This window comes from Artibeus jamaicensis, unplaced genomic scaffold (genome assembly GCF_021234435.1).
Source record: "Artibeus jamaicensis isolate MK-2021 breed Jamaican fruit bat unplaced genomic scaffold, CSHL_Jam_final contig_519, whole genome shotgun sequence".
In the NCBI taxonomy this organism is placed as follows: Eukaryota; Metazoa; Chordata; class Mammalia; order Chiroptera; family Phyllostomidae; genus Artibeus; species Artibeus jamaicensis.
The window spans coordinates 16,332,910-16,354,533 of record NW_026521871.1 but is presented as its reverse complement, the minus strand read 5'-3'; the positions used below and the strand labels follow the sequence as shown (position 1 = coordinate 16,354,533).

At 42.9% G+C, this 21,624-nt stretch overlaps 1 protein-coding gene across 2 annotated transcripts in view; it reads right to left on the bottom strand.

Moving 5' to 3' along the window:
• LMCD1 (LIM and cysteine rich domains 1) overlaps positions 1 to 17,082 on the bottom strand; it is a 56,909-nt gene extending 39,827 nt beyond the window's left edge. For both annotated transcript variants that reach the window (XM_037134747.2, XM_037134748.2), the window contains exon 1: positions 16,939 to 17,082. In XM_037134747.2, coding sequence (XP_036990642.1) covers positions 16,939 to 16,980 — 42 coding nt within the window. In that variant the 5' untranslated portion in view covers positions 16,981 to 17,082. The remainder of the gene's footprint in view (positions 1 to 16,938) is intronic.
• Positions 17,083 to 21,624: the final 4,542 nt, after the last annotated feature.

Genomic DNA, 21,624 nt, shown 5'->3' with positions numbered 1-21,624 from the left:
TTTTCTCATGCATGAATCTACTCAAATGGCTTCAACCATTCCCTCCAGCTCTTAGCTTTACCTCCGGAGTGTCTTCAGCTCTTGGGATCTCTTCATGTATAGATCAACAGAACTGCCAACTCACCTTCTTTGCCACCCAAACCTACTGGTTCTCGCATGTGTATGGTATCCCTGCCCATGCAGTCACATGGACCTGCAGTCTGAATGCCAATCAACTGCTCAAGGCAAGAATCCTTGGAAAGAAAGCTCTTCTGATTGGGCAGAGCCCAAATTTCCCTCACTGAGACACCTGTTTCCAGTTTGTGTTGATTTCTTTCACGGTGTACCCCAGAAGGTAGGAGATGTTCCCCTGATGGAGAGCCAGTTTCTGAACCTTCTGGAAGGTGACTCACTAGAGAAAATCAGACTTTTTTTTTTAGAGAAACTCAGAATGTAGCAACCACACACAGGCTTTCCATGAAATAGAATATATACAAGCACTAGGAAATTGTGAAAACCCAGGCCAATCCATGAGAATCATTAAGTTCTGCAGACTTTCCATGGCATTTCTGGCTTTGGCTCTCTGCTTTGGAATATCCCTTTAGCCATGCCTGCCCTTGAAATAATTTGCTGGCAAAGTGCTGGGGGAGGACTGTTCATGTTGGAGCTCGGGGAGTTGAACCTGAGCCCCGGCTATTTTTTTCACTACCTATGTGACCCCAGCAAGCAATTTCTGCTGTCTGAAACTTGATTTATTTTCATCTTTAAAGATTTTATTCATTTATTTCTGGAGGGCAGGGAGGGGAGAAAGAAAGAGAGAGAAACACCAATGTGTGGTTGCCTCTTGTGTGCCCCCAATCAATCGGGGACCTGGCCCACAACCCAGACATGTGCCCTAGATTGAGAATCAAACCAGTGACCCTTTGGTCACAGGCTGGTGCTCAATCCACTGAGCCACACCAGCCCAGGCTTTTTTTTTTTTCATCTTTACAATGGACCAGAACCCCTGCCGGCTCTGTGGGGTGGTTGTGAGAATCAGCTATGACGATGCAGTAAAACACTCTGAACACTGAAGTGCTGTAGATATTAGGGGCTATCAAATAAGGGATATTTATGGGACTCCAGGTTCCTCCTTCGTTAATTTGGTCCTCAGTATACCACCTGGGTGATTACTTGTATTTTTTCTGTAAACAAATGACTTTCAAAACTTATTCCATGAAAAAATACATTTATCCCTAAAATATATTAAAAAATAGAAAGTAGCCTGGCTGATGTGGCAGCAGGTTGAGTGCCGGCCTGTGAACAAAAAGGTTGCAGTTCGATTCCCAGTGCAGGCACATGCCTGGGCTGCAGGCCAGGTCCCCAGCTGGGAGCACATGCGAGGCAACCAATCGATGCATCTCTCACATGCCGTGTTTCTCTAAAAATAAATAATATCTTAAAAAATATATAAAGTAACCATGAAAATATAGTAACTATGAAACAGTATTATTAAAATCTAGCTAACACTGTTGCTTTCTCAAAGCTCCGAGCCTGAGAACCACCCTCCGTGTGTTTCAAGTGGACTTGGGGAGGGTGTTTGGGGCCTCAGAGACATTTTAGCAGCAGGTAGAGACTGTTTCCTTGACATAATCCGAAGGGTGGCAGGGCTGAAGAGGGAGAAAATTCTAACGTGTTTCAATTGGTAAATGCATGTCTGTGCACCAGCTAAGTCTATCTTGTGACCAACATGTCCATGGCCCATCCTTGAACTCTGTACACATATTGGGAAGAGATGGGAAAAGGTACAGAGGGAAGAATGTACAGCTCTGGACTGGATTCCTTACATTTAATTTGCCTCCATCACACTAGTTACCAAATTTTGCCATGTACAACGTGTACCTTTTTGCCTAAATTTTTGAAGGAAAAATAAGGATGCGCATTATACATGGGTCTAATTATCACATATCATGGTTATAATAATGAGTATAATAATCCTGTATATAGTGTGCATGAAAACATGGGTGTTACACAGCAAAATATGCATATGGTTATGGCAATTTACTTAGTCCCTGAATCTTATCCCTGAAGCTTAGCTTACTCCTCTATAAAATGGGATTGGTGGAAACATTAGGAAAAAACTGTACAACTGTGTACAACAATGTAGGCCTGTGGCCCATGCTTGATAAGAGCAGTTACGAGGCCTAGTGCAAGAGCAAGGCTTCTATTTGTGCCCCTCATATCAAGGGCAGGACATGGTTGAAGTTTCTGGTGTTTTGGTTCTGGGGAATATGGAATAATCAATAAAACTAAGAAAATGTGGTGGGCTATTTTTCTACTAGCAAAGTAAAGAGCTGAATTAAAGTGATTAATTGAATTATTATAATTTTTAGAAGATGGGAAAAAATATCAACCAAAGCAATTCCGCCCCCAGCAAAACTTTGCCCAGACCATCATTCACTATTTCAAAAGAGTATGTGCAGTCAGCTCGGTGTCAAGGACTTGGCTGAAATTATAAAGCACCTAGAGGTGTTGATATTAAGTGTTTTTTAAAAAGAGACTGCCAACTCTAAGTCTTCAGGATAAGAAGAAATATGATGGGCCCAGGGCCTTCTCAGAATTTCCTGCACTTCAAAGAGCATGTACTTGGCAATGATTCTACAACTTTCCTGAATTTGGTCAATGTGGCTGAGGAAAGGCAAAACTCTTAAAATCCACATGGATGGAACTTTTCCACTGGCCCTATTTGGATATAAATATTCATCAAGGACTATAAACTTAAAGTAGATATCAGTCTGAGCTATGAGTTGTTTGGATTAAATCTCAGCCAATTTTCAGTTGTCTCGCTGGCTCTTGTCTCTCAGGAGGGCCAGGTCTCCCGAGATGTGGCTGCTGTCGTCTAGAGATCTGAGCCAGCCGCCTCCCAGACCATGGAAACCATTGGAGTTTGTTCTCCAGAGATTTCCAGCCAGAAACAGGGGGCCTTGGGTTCAGATGAAGGTTCAAGTTAGGGGTCTGAAGGAAGGAAACACGTCAAAGGCTTGGCTCATCCGCCATCCTGAAGTCAATCCTTTTGTAGACAAGTTTGCAGGCAGATAATAAACTTGGAACCAGACATTAAAAATTCAGAGTCTGGCTTGGAATTGTGCTTCCTCAAACCTCTCACTCTCATTTCCTTTTCATCTTAAGATCCTTCCTAAACATCACCAAGGAAAATCCTCCCCACTCCCCTGGCTCCACTCCTACCCCACCAATTCTGATCTTGGTCCATGAGTCAGGTTTTAGATTAAGCAACATGTGTTGGGCACTGGGAGAGGCGAACGGTCTCACCGACTCTGTTCCGCGTCTGTGTTGTGTCCTCCGCTCTCATGTTCTCGCTCCCTTTCTACCCCCAGGATCCCTGGTCTCCAGGAAATGACTTGCTCTTGCTTCTTTTGATGCCTTTCCTTCTCGCTCCCATATCCTTACTTTATTCCATTTCCTTTTCTGTCCACTGACATGTCTGAGCCCTTGCTGTATGCCAGGCTTTCTGGGGGCACACAAAGGAGCATAAGGTGTGGTCCCTGACTGAAGCTTCTAAGTGGAGAATTTAGGCACCTGCAGGATATTATGGTACAGGAGTCAATCAGGCAGGGCTGCCTGCATGTGTTCCAGCGCCATTCAGAAAACAAAAATCTGTTAGTAGGAGAGTAAATGCATGCTAGGAGTTCTGAGGAGAGAGACCCTGGTCTGCACTGACAGCTTCGTGGAGGAGGGAGATGGGAATGGACAGGAATTTGTCCCCGGGACAAGTCCTGTCAGCATGCACGTGAGGAAGAAAACATGGTTAGGGAACGAGTGACACATCAGTATGGGGGCGGCAGAATGTTGCAGCGAGAGGTGAGGCTGAAAAGGGACTCACCACACAGAAGCTGTAGTTCCAGACTACAGTCGATGGGAAAATTCAAAAGAACCCTCAGGGGCAGGTCCCTGGGACAAAGCTGTCCATTGACAGGAGAGCTCCGCGGGCTGCAGTGAGAACCTAGCCCTCAGCCTCCTGTCCCCACATCCTGCTGCTGTTTGGACACATAACACTTTCCAATTATTTATCAAATATTGTCTTTTTTACTTCTAACAGTGTTTCAAGGAAAATTTACATGTAGTAAAAATCCACAGATCTCAAGTATTCACTTGATTATATGTATATTCCCTTTGACCACCGTTCAGAGAAAGACAGAACACTTCCTGTGCCCCAGGAGGTACCCTCCTGCCCCTTTCTAGTCAGTAACAACCTCTCATTATAAACAGACTCACCATTCTGACTTCTATCGCCATGGATTTTGACTGGTTTTGAAGATCACATAAATGGAATTACAATATAGGCTTTTGTGTCTGACATCTGTCAAACATATTTAAGATTACTCTTGTAGCAAATATTAGATACTTTTTACTACTAATGAGTTTTCTGTTGTATAAATATAAAATAATTTGTTTACCCATTTTCCAATTGATGGAGGTTTGAATTATTTCCAGTGTCTGGCTATTATAAATAAAGCTGCTCCAATTATTCTTGCTCAAGTTTTTTTTTTATGGGCAGTAGTGAGCCTTTTCCTTGGCTATATACCTAGAAGTGAAACTGCTGGACCACAGGGTAAATATATATTTACATTTATTGTAAGCAACCAAACAGTTTTCCAAGATGAGTGTATCATTTTACATTCTCCCTGGCAATATATGAGTTCCAGTTGCTCCCCATCTTTGTCAACACTTGCCATTGCCATTATTTAATTTTACCATTCTCTTGGGTATGTAATGCTATCTCATTATCATTTTAATTTGTATTTCTTTGATGAGTAATGAGGTTTGTTACCTTTTCCTACACTTTATTAGTCATCTGGACACCTTCCTTTTTGACATGTCAAGCGACTTATTTTTTTAAAAAGTTGGATTGCCTTTAAAAACTTTTGATTTTACAGGTTGTTTGCATATTCTGGATACAATCCTTTGTCAGATATATGTATTAGGAATATATTCTCTCTGTGGATTGTCTTTCACTGTCTTAGTGGTATCTCTTAATGAAAGCAAGTTAATTTTAATGACCAGCTTTCATATTTATTGAATATGAAATGAACATTTCATATTCATTTCCTCCAGATGGGAAGGTCACAAGGATAGAAAACTCAGAGGACTCTACCACTCCTTTGGCATTCCATACAGTAATAAGCCATGACAACTTTGTAAGTCATTTAAAAAAGCCTTTAAAAGGTATTTCCTTTATTTTCCAAGGTTTTCAGCTTTTCCTATGTAGCCTTCTCTGATTTCATATTACTCTTCCCTCCTTTTTATAAATTAGGTACTTTGCACGTGAAACAGAGCTAATTTTGCATTAGTATTTATGATGAGGGTTTAGAGCACTTCTCATAGTGCTTTGAGATTTCCTATTCCATTCCCTTGGCACATTCCCCACTTAAAAACTCTAAGAAGCAGGAGAGTTTGGTGGTGTGGAAGAGCCTTGCCCGCTGGCTAATGATGGGAGGAGAGGGAAACCACCTGCCCAGTTGGCGGAGGTGCCGCAAGTCACAAAACTGATGCTGAACAAAACTTGGGGGTTGTGTGTCAGTCACAGCTAAACGCATATGTGAGGTCTCCTGGAAGGCAGGAAGTAACCCCAACATAGATGGTCTCACCTTAATCCTGACTCATAAGTAGGAGATGGTTGGTGAACCAGAACAAAAATGTTTTAAAAAGTGGCCGGTGCATCTTGAATTAAGGAAACAGAGAGAGAAGTTGGAGAGTGAGACAGAGAGATTTTAGCTCAAATCAAAAAGAGCTGTCTAATAATTAGAAAGGTTACAAAAAAACCAGATCCTTTAGGAGGTATAAGTGCTCACCAGTGGTATTCTTACAGCATCTGGCTGCCCAGTTCATCTCGTGTTTAAGGTTTTAGATGGGGAGCTTAGACAAAAATAGAGTTTTGAAGTCTTTCTGGACTTGAAGTGCTTTGAAACCCTAAATTCTAAATCCTGGTTTTTCTACAACAAGCTCTGTGACCTTGAGTAAGTCACTAACTCTCAGATATATCTCCTTGTCTGTTAATCAAGGAAGTTGACCTAGAGAATCTCTAAGGCCCATTCCACTGCTTAAAAATAAATTCTGATTGTTAAAATATACAGTACAAGAATTATTTGGATAGGTATATGGTTACTCCCCTGCGATGGTCCCAGTCAGGGCTGGGCCCCAGGAAAGGCACAGAGCAGGTGACAGTAGGTGTCCTAATCAGCGTGCATCTCACAGCCGTGTTCTCCCTGCAGGCTGTCTGGGCCTGTTGGCCGTGGAAAAGGACAGACATGAAGAAACACAGCTTTCCCACCAACTTGCTCCTTCTTCGGGTCCTTTCAAACACAGGGATGATTCCCATAATCTCATTTTTTTCAGTTACTTGGCATGGAAACCTCTGGAATCTCTTTTTTCCTTGGTTTAATGTACCATACGCAACTGATAAAAATCAAGAACAACCATCCTAGTGGCATTTCAATACCAGACTATGCATTTTTTTTCATTTTGATGCATCATCTGCTCTAACACAGGACAAAGAAGCACGTGTATTCACAGACCAAGTCAGAAATCTGAAATCGGAACAGTGCAAAATTCTGGATCTTGTCAGTCAAGTCCCCTTATTTCAAAAGCTGATTTTCTTCATCACAGTTCACTGAGGAATCCTCCTGGGGATTCTGCTCCTCCTAATAATCATTTAAATAACATCGGCGTCTACAGGTGAAGGCTCTTTGAAATGTTTTCATGTTTTCACACAGGCAGTGTGCTGAATCTAGGGGGTGTGTGTGGTTTTTTTGTCCCTTGCTTTCAATGTTTATTGCCTATCCTTAGTTATCTTTTATTTTCTTCTCTTACAACATGAATCTACATCTTCCTGCCAAAAATTCAAAGTCAGTGAGGTTGGGTTTGCTGGCGCTCCACTGCTGGGCTCAGGAGAGTCCTAAGAAGAACGGCCATAGGATGCTTTCTGCAGGCCAGCTTGGCGGGCCCTGCCATCCGACCACCCCAAAGGGTTCTGGTTGCGAGGCAAGAGGAACAAGATCTCAGATGAGAAAGTAACAGATATGCATCATGGACGGATACAGATGGATGTGTTTCTCCACAGTGGAAGATGGATGATACTCCCCAGTTAGAAGTTAAACAGGATGGCACACATGGGTGTCAGGCTTGGAAGGCATAAAACTGGACTGTGACCTGATCCTAACAGCTTATTCATCCTTGTCTTTCAACACCTGGCTCAAATGTCACCTCTTTGGTCAGCTTTCCCTGACCTCTCCAGGTAAGGTGAAGCACTTCCCCTTCTGATATCACGGAGTTCCATGTGTACCTCTGACCGAGGTCTTTAGACACTGGTGTAATCTTCGATGGCTGAACTGGCTGTTCCTTTTCTGAAAACATCAGCCTCTGGGATTCCTTTCCTTTTACTTCTCTACTTCCCAGCTTACTCCCTGGCATATAATACTTGCATAATATGTTTACACAAAATAAATTTTTACAGTTGGACAAACCAGAGTTATGAATAAGTTTCATGAAAATATTCTTATTCTCTTTACCACTTCACTCTCATTAGTTCCTTTAACAGTGGTAAACAACTCATATTTAATACACATTCATGATTTGTGAAGTACTGTGCTAAGAACTTAATAGATTACTGCTGTGAGAAAAACAATTTTTAGGCCCATTTTATTGATGAAGAAACTGAGGCTCAGAGTTAATGTGACTCGTCCAAGGTAATAGAAAACGTGACAGAACTGAGATTTAAACTCAGTTTTTCTACCCTGAGAACCTCAGATCTCAATCTTGAGTTGTGTGCATGTGTGTGTTTATAAGTGCACATGTACATATTTGTTATGAGTATGTAGAATACTGTTAGAGTTTCATTTCAATGGAGGTCTTAATATAGTTAGATTCTTTTGACTGTCTGACACGACAGCATCCCTTCTCAGAACAATATTTTAAGTGTATATAATAAAATATATATAACTACAAAGGAAACTGATTTTACTGGAATAACATCAATATAAAAAATCTGTGATTTAGTAACATTCATGTCTTTATTAAATTAATTAACAAGATCTACCAATGGACCTAATCACTACCATTGCAGAATGGGAGATAAGTACATTGGACATCTGCCACCACTGGGATAGGTTATGAAAATACGAGTTTTCCATCTGGTATCAAGGGTGCAGGGCCTGCATCTAGCTCTCTTCTTCTAATGTAAATGTCATGTGCAATAGCTTTGATTTTTTTTAAAAAAGCACAGAGGATGCTAAACTGCCAGGGCTTTTGTCTTCACTCACAATGGAAGGAAATGCTGAAATTCAGTTAGAGGTTGTGTGTATAAGGATGCGATATTCTTAATTTACATTTCTTGGTACCCCCAATTCTATCCACAGATCCCTGGTTTTTAACCTCTCTTCTATCTACTGACAAGATTTTAAAAAAATATCCTTTCCAGACTTCCTCTAGAGTAAGAAGCTCCAGGTGCTGACCCCTTCCCATATTAAGGCCAGATCATCCTAACAAGGATACCACTGACCACAGGGCCAGGACTGGGGTGGGGAGGACAGGTGGTGGGAGGTGGGTGGCTTTCCTCTGGGTTAAGGGCAGGGCTAGACTCCCCCTCCACCTCTTACAGCCAACAGATGAGCAAGGTCAGTCACCTCAGGGCTTAGACTCACAAATCAGTACCTGGAAATGCCACTTAGTCATACAGCCCAAATAGATGCCATCTTCTTAAGGTGGGTTTATTATGGAATCTTAGTCAGCCAAGAGCCCTTTCCCCATGCTCCTGCCCTTGGGTGCCCCTGATATCAATACCATGAAGGACAGAGCCTCTGGAGACATAGACTGAGCACAGACAACTTGTCTACCACCACTGATCTGCAAGGAGGCTGAAGTGGCCACTGGTTACTAGTGGCATCTAGGAGCTGCCAGTGGTGGTCAGTCCCCCTTGCCCCAAAATTCTCTTTATTCAATGCTCTGTTTAAATGCAACAATTGGGAGATTTATGCTCATTCCACTGTTACACTGTAGAGATGACCAGGGTTGGGGTGTGGCTCAGATGTGTGTTGGGCTAGAAAATTTGAGGGAGGGTAGGGTAGCAAAGAAAGAGAAAAAGAGGTGTGTGTGTGTGTGTGTGTGTGTGTGTGTGTGTGTGTATGTGTGTGTGTGATGGCGTTATATGGCATTTTCCCCACCTTTATGAGAAATGAATTCCACCAGACTCAAGTTTACATGGCTGGGACCAAAACTTTCTCATTCACTGTCTTGTACTCAGCACTCGGCACAGCACCTGACACATAGTATGTGCTGAATAAATAAGACATTGAGGCTTGGTGAAGGTAAGTGCCTGTGTAAGATCACATGTTTGGGGCCAATGACTGGCTGCCTCTCCAGGCAAGGGAAGGGCTGCTTTTTGGAAGTGTGGCAACCAGATACTCAGGGCAAATTGTTGTCATTGTAATGATTTTGCATATATGAAGCCTGAATATATTTATGGCTAGGTCTAAGTTTAGCTACAAAGAGAAGGTCCTGCAATCTGATACCTTAGAAGCCACATGTGACGTAAGTACGCTGGACTTGGTCTTCCAAGTTCCAGCATGTAACTACCTCTGGGATTTCTGCTCTGTGCTAATGGGGAGGATTCCAATAACAGCAGGAGGAAATAGTTTTTTGAGCCCTTTCTATGCACCTAGGCAATTTACGTGCTTTATCTCATTAATTATTGTTTAAATATAGAACTTATTAACTGGACCTCACGCTCCTCAAATGAGGAACCAGGACATGATTCCTCAAATGAGGAACGTGAGGCCCAGAAAGAAAGTGACTTGGCAAAGGTTGCAGATGTAGCAAATGGCAGAATACGAGTCACATCTGGGTGTCTGTGCTTCCAAATACCATGTGACCAACCACTCCTCAAAATGACCTCAACCTTATGGCCAAAGCTAAGTTCATAGCCAAAGTATTCACTTGACCTTCTCAAGTTTGAGGGTATAAAGTGGACATGAAATCAGAGTATTCTGAGCATGGAAGTGATGGAACATAGAACATAACCATTCCTCCTTCATTCATCAAGGATACTGTGAGTCAGTGTACCCCTCGATTATGTCACAGGTAAGTTTTGGATACACCATTTCTCCCCCATGTCCCATCCACAGCATTAAGGGATTGACCAAGCAGATCACTAGATTCTGTTCAGCTCTTTTATATAATAATTTATTTACATTTTCTCCAAAGATTGGTTTCACAAAGAAGCCAAGGTTTTAAAACAGGAGGAAAAGAAAAACAATCCATAAAGAAATCATGTGGATTTGAAATTGAGATTCACATGCTGAACCCTGGTGCTCCTTTGTCCTGCAAGAATGAGTTGCCAAATGAAGCCTTTGGTTTCTGCCCCCTCAGCAATCTTATTCCCTTTTAAATCATGTCCTGGTAGGGGCCTGGGCCATGTTTGGCTTGGTCCTGATTCACGTGCTGTTGGGTAGACCATGAGTCAGCCTGACCAGGCATGGATAAACAAGCTTATTCCTAGGCTAGAATTCCCTGGAAGTGCTGGGCCTGAGATCTCTAGGATCTTTTTTTTCCTTCTTGTCAAGTGCTACTGTTTCTTCAGTGATTTCAGGATAACACTGTGTGACTCCTTAGATTGTCTATCAGCCTAGAATTCTTCCCTAGAGAAGCCTACCAGTCTACAGAAAAATGGGAACCGTGAACTCTAGAAAGCCCTTGCTCTGCATACACCTGGGAAATGGCTTTGACTTGGTGTGGGTGGCAGTTTATTACCTGGTAGTGACCAAGAAATATCAGAGAGGTACAGATGCCTAGTAACATTTAGCAAATGCTGGGTGATTCCTGAATCAGACTATCACTTGTAGGAAGACCTTGATCTCTGTGAAACTCATAGTAATAATCATAGTCTCTCTCCATTTGACTTCTACTGCTGACGAAAACCTTCTTGTTTCTTCTTGTAGTGGAAAGAGCTTATGTTTTGGAATTAGAGAAAACTGGGTTTGTGTTCCTAACCTGCCATCATATGATCTTAGGCAAATCATTTAAACCCTTAGCCTTAATTTACTCATGTGTAAAAGGACATTAATACTTTTGCATGGTAGTCCTTAAGGCTAAATGAGATAAAATGAGAGAAGATATGTTCATTCAAGAAGTATTTTTCCTCCCTCTGTTGTATCTTTCCTCAAATTTGTCTGTCCTAACAGAGAACAGATGAATCAGTCTTTCTACAGAATTCTTAGGGGACAAGAACGCATATAAATGGTAAAAGTAAGGCCAAACATGTCCCTTCTGAGAAAAAGAATGTAAAAAGGTTTGCTTCTCATATAAAAGAGCAGACAATGGGTCAAAAAGTTGATCTGGGAATTTTACAAGGCTTTGTAATCACATTATTGTTTCTGTTTTTGTGAAAACAACTTTTGTATAAATTTTGTGAATGTACACTTCAGATAATGGGATTTAGATGTAAATGTAAATCTCAGCCACTAAAATTCACACACACACACACACACACACACACACACCCCTCTTTTTCTATAAGTTTATAGGGGCACATGTGAGACCCAAGTTCTTGTTGAATTCTTTCCATAAAAGCTTAACAGAAAACATTTCTTGGGCTTCTGTAGATCTGTACCACTGATATGTGCAAAGCTCCACAATGGGTGCCGGACACACCAAATGTTCCATGAGGAGTTAAAGAAATGTCATGATCTGGAGGGACTCCTGTGGAAGTGACTGGCCCTGCATCTGGTGAGATCGTGGCAGCTGCCAGCCAAATAACAGGGGCAGTGTGTGTGTGGGGGGTGTAGGTTTCCAGACAAAGGCACTTAAAAAGCAACAGCTCTTTCTTCTTCTGGGTGTCTTGAAAAGCTATTTTACAATTCTGCTTCCAGTGAAATAGACTTTTAGGTCTATTTTTCCATAATCATTGTTATTTGGGAGACAGTCTGGTGTACAAGAAGGGTCAGTGTACTAGAATTTCTCATTCATGGTCTGCCACTTCCTGGGAAAATGACCTGCCCAAAGTCACTCAGTGCATGAATGCCTGCAGTTATTGTAACAACCCAACTCCTTCCCAGAAAAGTTGTTTTAGAATAAATAGTTAAACAATATTGGAGGAACACTAGGGACATAAGAACTCCCAAGGTCTGGACTTAAATAACATGACATATTTTTATTTTATACACGTTCTTTTGAATATGCAACTTGGAAAGAAAGGTTCTCCTTTTCAAAGTCAAATCAAATACCTCTTCTAAATTTGACTCTAGTGGCTTGCAGGAGGATACATTCCCTCACTTCTCTGCTCCTTATTTTGTTATCACCAGAAGTGGTTGGAGTAGGGGTGGAAAGGAAGCTACACATAAAGGCCTGTGCATCGGTCCCTCCTTCTTGGTCCCCAGCCTTTGCTGGATTCTATTCTTTTTCTTACTTCTTACCTTTTGTCAGTTAATGTGGAGAGATTAAATTGTAGAATCTTTGGAGGGGAATGGCAAAGTATTTTTCCACTCTCCTTCTTGGAGAACTGTTGTAAACCCTGGGCAAGGAGAAGATCTTGGAGCTTAAATGGCTTAGATTAAAGCCTAGAGATGCTCTGTGATGAGACCTTTCCCTGCCTCTTGTCACCACAGGTGGCAGTCAGTCATCAGTCCCCAGCTCCACATGTTCAGACATGTCTGCATAATATGACAAGCATCTGCAATTTCCAAAGTAATGGCTTCGGCATCTGTTTTTGAACATTGTTTAAGAAGGTCTTAGGTAGTTTATTTTTTCTTCCTTTTCTCTCTCTCTCTTTCTTTATTTTTTTAAATAAGGCTTTCTTTTAGGCCAAATTGCTTATACACCTATGGGCATGTCTCCAATGCCTTGTCTATTAAGGTTTTTAAGTGACAGCTTAATATATTTTTAAGATTGAGGGAGCCAACGACAATTCTCGAGGAGCCGTGTTTATGTTGGACTGGCTCACCCAGGCGACACGCCAGTGGTTTTGCACACTGAAGGAACTGGAGGTGAAAGCAGGAAGGGCTGAGTACAGAGGGGAGGAGAAAGTTGAAGGACAGGAAAGCCAAGAGGGATGTGATGTGGACAGGGTGGAGGGAGACGCCCAGCCGAACCTGGCAATGCACTTAGGAGAACTGTCATTGAACACTCCTCCAACATTGTGCTGAGGGGTGAAAAATAGAACCTTTTGGAGCCAGTCCATTGGCACACGCTGTCAACAGTGCACATGCTCTTAGATCTCTTTGTTCTAGTTCTTTCCAAATTCCTGCAAGTTCCTTGGCAACCAAGGGGCCTGTATTCCTACAGAGCCTAACAGGCTTCAGCACACCTTCTCAGCAACCTCCGATGAGGGGTTTGAGCCCTGTGGACCTCAGTTTCCTTCTCTCAAAAGTGAGAAGAATTCCATGTTCCTTTCCAGAGCAGTTCTATGACTCCAGAGTGAACTGCCTGATGACTGGCCATCTTTGTTCTGCATAAGCAGATTTTATATCCGTTGGGCTAGAACGATCTTTGGTTCATCTGGCTGAGCAATGGGTTTTGGTTACACTGAATGAAAATTATTTGCTCTAGTTATAAAGCAGTGTGAAGAAAAGGGTGTCCTTCATTCACCCAAAGACTCCTTTCAGCATTCACATAGCCACAGAAGGAAGCTGCCACTGGCAATGGTAATGACCAACTCTGTTTGAAAGTTCATGTGCTGAGTCCCTTTATATACATCATCTCATTTCATAATCACAGTCACTGTGGGGGGTAGCTGCTGATATTGTCTCCCTAGTTTTAAGACAAGGACACAGACTCAGAAGTTACTTAGCTTGCCCAAGAGCACACAGCTAGTAAGTGGTGGAGCTGGGATTTGAACCCAGATCTGTTTACAGGAATATTAATACTCAAAATTCTTAAATATACTTAATAAACAATAGAAGAACAAATCTACAATAATGGTTGATTCCACCAAGAGAAATGGTATTTGGCCTCCAAAGCCCTTTGTTACCCAGAGCTGTTGGCTATTTCATCATTCTAGGGGATTCTCTGTGCTACAAAACTGCTATTTCCCAGTAGAAAAACCAATAACTTAAGAGCAGCCATCCAACAGGAGCATTTGCCTTAACTGTTTCTAAGCTCTGCTACTGTGTTTGTGACCCACGGTGAGTCCCTCAGTGTGCCTGGGACTGGTTTGTGACATCCAAAACTACTATGTGTTCTCTCTGGAAGACTTTTTATGACATTTCAGCTGCTGGGGATTCCCTGCACCCCCTTCTCTTGGGGGCAGGACAGTGGAGATAGCTCATACGCCATTTAAAACCATTTCTCATTTTGTAAATAGGTCCCTTGCAGCTCTCGGAGCCTATGAAATCGTTTTTGAAGTGCCTAAGTGTGATTATGCACCCTGAAGCCAAACGTTGTAAAACCCCACACGGTTACAGATTTAACAAGTAAATATGCAATAAAAGGTTTTCAGCATGCTGTTGATATGGCACAGTGTTTAATCACTGCTGTAATGCTCAGTGAGGAGAGCTTCCACTCCCTTCCCTTGACTTTTTGAGTTGAAGACATTGGTTAAACTACAAAGTGGCGATCTTCCTACTGATTGTCACAGTCCCAAGAGGTAAAAAATATCTGTCCTTTCATCTCTACGCACCACATTCTTTCTCTAAGCCTGTAATTAGATCTAAATGAAAAATAAACCCTTTGCAGGCTGAGCAAGTTGGCACCAGAGGGGACAAGAAGGAGAACATGTTCCATCTCTAACCTAGATAATCATGATCTGCTATGCAAAGAAAAATGAAAACAAGACAAGGGAATACAGTTCAAGTATCATAAGAACTTTGTACAGTGACAGATGGTTACTAATCATGCGGGTCACATCATAAGGTATAAGGCCACTGCAGGGTGGGACAAGAGTAGGTTTACAGTTGTGAGTATGTGAAACGCAAGGGTTTATTCTTATATTATTGTATTACTTTCCATATGAACAATAAACCTCCTCTTGCCTGACCCTGTAAATGTCATACACCCCAAAACTAATATATGTCAATTGTACTTTAATTTTAAAAAGAAATCAAGTTATAAAAGCAAAAAACAAAATCAAACAAGGCTTCCTCCAACTGTGGCCTTAATTTTCAGAGAGGAGGGGGTTTCTGTGCATCCTGTCTCATCTTACACACCAACCGTCAGTCAGCTGGTGCTAAAACCACTGAAATCATCTGACTTTCCAGAGGACAGTGGGGCTCTGCCTATTCAGCCCTGAACTCTTTTACTTGGAATAAATTTGGGGAGGTAGTTCAGACACAAACATCCTGGAGCTTCAACTTAAAAAAACGCAATGCACAAAATGTACTGTTTGCGAACATTCTGGTCTTAGCTGAACGGATACTCAAAGGTTCACTTGTGGTTTATTGAATCTTATTGTGTGTGACATGCTTTGCTGGAACAGAGGTGAGCAAGAAAACTTTACCCTTAAGGACTTTAGAAAGATGTGTAGAGAATTAAGAGCAGTGCATGCCTGACTCGCTAGTAGGTAGAAATGAATAGGTATCTTATGATGGTCTAAAGTGTTATGAGAATTCCATAGAAGGAGAGATGACTTGATTCTGCAAGTAGTCTGGCAAATGCAAGGCAGCATGGTACATTCCAGAGAAATGCTCTGATGAAGTCTGACTCGGTATACACATTAACATGGGTCCGCTGGACTCTGTGGGAGTTGGCAAAGGTCAGCTGTGCAGTGGTGCAGCTATAAATCAGATGCGTGAATGCTGAGCCTCTAAATGGCTGGCTTGCATTTTAATTTTGATTCTGACATAATTCCCCCCGCCTTGTTCTACCCCACAGGTAATGGCAAATGTCTAAGGAGGACTTTGCCCTGAAATCAAAGTTTTAAATTAACTTATTATAACTTCTTGGAGTACCTCTCCATTTAGCACATAGGGTACTACCTTGATTCATGAATCCCTCAGTAAAGCCTATTAGATCTTTTTTAAAAGGCGGGTTGCCAGGAGGGGGTAGGGGAACACTGCTTTGGGAGATTAACCCACAGTGTACTATTACTATTACTGCTGCTGGGAGGGAGGTGGGGACTATCATTCTGGCACTGTAAACAGAGAAAGTGGCACTCAGAAAAGTGACTTGGCCAGTAGGGTGCAGCTAAGAAGTGGCAGGGTTTTAATGTTAAGGCTCTCCTCATTCTCTGCTGCCTGCTGGAACCAACTTTCTCTGACCCTGGGCTCTCTGACTCAGTTTCTCCATTAGCCTAGACCGTCTCTGTTCTCTTCCAGTTCATGTTCGGAAAGCCTGTGCCCTCTCCCAACCGCATTCAGGTAAGTAACCAGTGGGTGTTGGAGCTACAGGCACAGCTGCAGGCCCCTCCTGCAGTAATTCACCCGTGACCTTCTGGGCTCCGGGCCAGCCCTTCTTGAAAGAGAAACGTGCAGACCCTGGAGACAGAAATTAGTTCCCGTGCTCTGGAACTGCTGCCAGTGCCAACATCACCAACTAAAGAAACATGTGTGTGAAAAACACAAAACACTAAGGTGAGGGCAAAAGAGGGGATTCCTTGTGAGTAAATAGTACACACCACTCCTCCCCCCAACCCTCACCTCAATCGCTGGAGGGGGAAGGGAGAGAAGGAAGGAAGGGTTCCCCGGACAGACCATTGGATTAGCATGTAAAAAGTTAGGTTTTACCTTACCTAAATTTTAATTTGCATCACCAAAGAACTAAGAGCCACTGCAAATATTTTACACAAAGGCTTTTTTTTTTTTTTTTTTGGCGGGGGTTGCCAGTTAGTTTAAGCAAGTGCTCCCAACTATTTGGTTTTCTGTGAAGTCTTGGAATTTAATGAGTTTCCTTCTCACTACTAGCTAAGTCTCCACGAACACATGGGAGAGAGAAACAGGGAAAAGAAAGTGCCTAGGTAAATACAGACATATCGCAACTCACCTTCTGAACTCCTGGGTTGAGATCCTTGGCCACCTTTGCCATCTTCTATGGGCTGGAGAAACAGCGCCTGGCTTCTCAGACAGAGGCGCGAGGGCGCTCAGCTGGGACAGCGGTGGCTGAATGGCCAACCAAGTTCGCGGGCCCTGGAGGAGCTCTGCGCGCAGCGGGGCGCGGCGGGCCCTTTAATTGGAGAGTGGGACTCCCTCTAAAACATTGCCAGCCAATCCGCGTGGGCGCTCGCACTTGGCCAGCCAATCCCAGCGAGCCGCTCCCCCCAACTTTGGGAATCCGGGGCTGGGCCTGAGGCTACAGCACAGTGAGCGCTGCCCTGACGTCAGTGCTGCGGGTTCTTGCCTGCCCAGTCCGCTAGCCGCGGTTCCCGGAGCGGCAGGAATCCGTCCCCACGCCCTACTCCTTTAAAGGACAATCGACAGAGGGTGGGGTGGGCCGCTGGGTCCGCGATTCATTCAGGTCAGAAGGGAGAGTGATCAAACAGGAAGGCGGAGGTATTTTTAGTGAGCTGGATCCAAAAATAAATGCTGAGCTGTGTTCCCCTCCCACCCTTTCTGCCTTGTCGCGGGAGGGGTGCGAGCAGAGGGGGAGGCAGGTGGTATGCAGGGGCATTGCCTTGCTGGCTAACGTTTCCCAAACCTGGGCAAATTCTCCAATCACCAGAGAGGAAGTGAGAGTCCAGCGTGTTATGAATTTTTTAACGTAATGTTTGTGAAGTATTAATATGCTTTTTCTAACTCGCTCTGTTGTAAATTTAGGAAGAGAAGAGTAGAGTATTCTGATTTTATAAAAGCTAAGATGTACACCTTAACTCCTTACCGGCATATTTTCTTACTGTGTCCTTGTGGTCATCCCATTATTACCATGAACACCATCACTCCCATTTGACAGATGAGGAAGTATCACCAGAGAGGTTAACTGGACTGAGGTTGAACTCTTCAGCAAGGTTTGAACCCTAGACAGGGAGAACTCACCTGGGGAGAAGGGGCACAGGATAAAGCCATAATCTAGGGAATTCGTGTTGCAGCATCTAACATAACTCCTGGAGAGCCCTGGCCAGCTCTTCCCTCACTACGCCATGTTGTCTGCCTATAAATCCACATTCCTCTGCTGAGTCAATTCCACAGACCTAGGTTTCCAGAGGCATTTTCCCTGCCTGGATGGAGGTGGAAACACAAGCCCCTTTTCACCCTGGAGAGAAGACTGCTGTCATGTGAGTGTTGTCCTGCAGCCCAAGTTGGTAGTGCCACCTGCCAGAAAGCAGGACTCAAGTGGCTAAAATAAAAGCAGGTTTCAGGGAGATGGGACTGTGGGTTTGTTTCAAAGTACATCATGTGGGACTGATGGGGGCACAGGGAGAGCTGCAGGTCACGTTCTAGGACTTTCTTATTGGAGGCACTTTTCTTTCTTAAAGTCCCATCCATTTGGTTCTTTACACACATCATATCCAGCAATCCCAGATCTTAACCAATAATTCTAAATTGTGATTCCTTTTCCAATTCCCAGAAAGGGCTTTCTGACTGGGACTCCCTTTTTCCAAGATGAGGGATGGCTGTTTTCGTCTTTTGTGGATTTCTGCTCTAGTTGGGGTTTGTCTTGCTTGATTCCCAGATCTAGCTCCAATATCCGCACAAAACGGACGTTCAGAATGCATTTGTGCAATGAATGGAGGTTGGAGTTAGGCTTTTAATCAGCAGTGAGCTGGCAAGGTTAAGACTAGGGAGAGAAGGTGCATTGCTACACCTGGTCTGGTTTGCCCAGGCTTCCAAGGTGGGCTGCATGGTAAACCAGTGTGCAAGATAATCTGCAGCCAACAGAAGCCTGGCCTGAGAGAGGTTTCCACGTGAGCAGCCCTTTTTGTAGCAAAGCCGTACTGGGTTGTTATGCCCAGAGCCTTTATATTTCAGAGGTGTGGGAACAGCAGCCAGGAGAATAACAAAGGCAAGCTTTATCCCTTGCAAAGTAGGCAGAAGCCTTTCCAGTGAAGTCATTTCCCACTCCCTTCCCAGGCACCTTCATGCCTCATCTTGAGAAATTGTTGTTCCATGGAATAGTTTTAATTTTATTAATTTTAACACTGTTAGCTCCAAACCCAAGACCCCTTCCCCTCTCTTTATTTTTACCTTTGGCCTCAGTTTCAATTAAGGGGTCAGATATCATGACCGTGTCTCGGACTGTGAGGATCAGGAGCTACTGCTTGGAGTAGCCCTCTCTCTCCTTTCTGTAGAAGAGCCTGTTGTGGCAGACAGGTAATCCCGCTCCCTGCTAAAGTTTGCTCTCTCCCCAGCTGAGGATGCTGACTCTGATGCTTTCAACTTAGCTGGACACCTGGACAGACTATTATAATCTGGACTGTTCTGGAAAAGGGAGGCAATGTGGCCATTACACACCAGCCTCACTCCAACTCTGAGGTCTATTTGCTTCTCTTTAGGAAAAGAAAAACAGGGTCTCTTTTCCAGGCTGGAATAGTAGAGATCTGACTTCTCCAATGTTCATTACTTTGTGGTTCTGGAACTTACTAGAAGCTTCATTCATCCATCAAGCAGTTTTGGGGCACCTGCCTTTAGCCAAACCCTGTGCTATGTGCTGGGAACACACAGGTAAATTAAAGAATTTCTCCCCTTCAAGAACATCTTGGTGTAATAAATATCTGTGGGGCTCTCTGGTTGACAAAGCTCTCTGTTACTTGAACTTCAAGACAACCACTCTGAGAGAAAACAGAGATTGGGACAGTCAAGGACTCTAACCAAGAACTGAAATTCAAACTCAGAACTTCTAACTCCAGACTGTGGCCTTTCAATTACACCCCACTGCTTTCTAAAATGATTGTTGAGGATTGATGACAAGGAAAAGAGTAGGCACCCGGAGTGAGATGATGGTGTTGTTCTCATGATTATCACTGGGTTTGTCCTATCTGGGATTTCTGACTCATGCTCCCTTCACCACTCATTCATTCAACAAACATTGAGCTGAGAACTACACTGGGTTAGTCCCTTAGCTGTGGATTCAGAAGACAGTGAATAAGACAGGAAAGTTCCTGCCCTCACACAGCTTCTTTCCTAGTGGGCAGAGACAGTCATTAAATAGGTAAACAGACAATTAGATAAGGTAACTAAACACGGCAGAGTATCTTAGAGGAAACAAAAGGAGTAGGGATTCACTGGATGTGCCATTCCTTCGGATCAGGGGGTTCAGAAAAGCCTGAAGACAGAGGTGACATGTGGGCTGAGACCAGAAGAAGGAGAATGAGTCAGCTATGAGTAGAGCCACCATGGAAAGAACATTCCAGAAGGTTGGAGTCACGTGTACAAGGACCCTAAGATGGACGTGAGCGTGCTGTGTTAGAGAGACCATAAGGTTAGTGTGGCTGGAGGGTAATGAGGGGCAGGGAGAATACATGAGAGGACCTGAGAGAGGTGGTCAGGGATTAGATCATGTTGGGCCCAGAAGTCACACAAAGGGGGCTCAAATTTTTATCTGACAACAGTGAGAAGCTATAGATCATTGCTTTCTAACTGAGGCATACATAACGTATGCCATTTCATAGTTTCTAGGAGCCACATTACAAAAAGTGGAAAGAAACAGGTGAACTATTTATATTTTATTTACCCCAAATATTGTCATTTCCATCTGTGACTGACATAAAATGTTACTGAGATATTTTATATTCTTTCATGCAACACCATTGAAATTTGGTGGGTCTTATATTTACAGGACCTCTCAGTTGAGATCAGCCACATTGTGAATGCTCAATAGCTACATGTGGCCAGTTGCTACCATATTGGACAGAGGGTTATAGAGTTTTAAGCAGGGGTGTGGCAATATCTGATTTACTATTTAACACCCAGTGCGGACACCAAACCCCTCATTATCAGATGGTGAGACCAAGAGGCTGGGGACACATAGCTAAGTGCCTGGTCTACTCTGTGTTTCAAGCACTTTGCTGGAAGGGACAGTCACTTGCCCAAAGTCACAAAGCTAGAGAGAGGCCAAGCAAAACCTTGAACCCAGGTCTTTTGGTTTCATGCCAGACACTTTAGGAAACCCCCAGTAATCCTAGCTCACAATGATGATGTTTTTATGGTTACATTGTAGCAAGCATGGCTTAGTTGAATGATGATAGCTTCTTTTTGTTATGATTTTTAAAAAACATATTGTGTTCATTAAAAACACTTTATACTTAAGAGCTGGTACATATAAATAATCCATGAATCACATAGTATATTTTAATGTGAATTAATTGATATAAATACAAGGTGGGGCAAAAGCTGGATTAGAGTTGTGAGTATGCAAAATACAGAGTTTATTCTTGTATTATGATTTATTAACGTACTATTTTCCAAATGAACAACTGCAAACCTACTTTTGCCCTACCATGTACACTATGAACCACATAATATATCTTAATTTGTATCACCTTAGACCATCATTGACACCATATATACGTGAATTGTTCACAACTTAAAATTTTTGTCTTTTTTCTGCCATTTTTACAGTGACTTTAGTTTTAGAATAACTATTTAATTTTCTCCAGATTTTTGGATGCCCTCCTAGACCAAGAAAGGCTTTGGCTTTAAGGCTGAAACATCTGGATAAAAACAAAACATGATTGTTGGACCCAAGTATTCTCCTGCCTTGTAGCCTATCTTTGACAGGGACCGTGAAAGACACAAA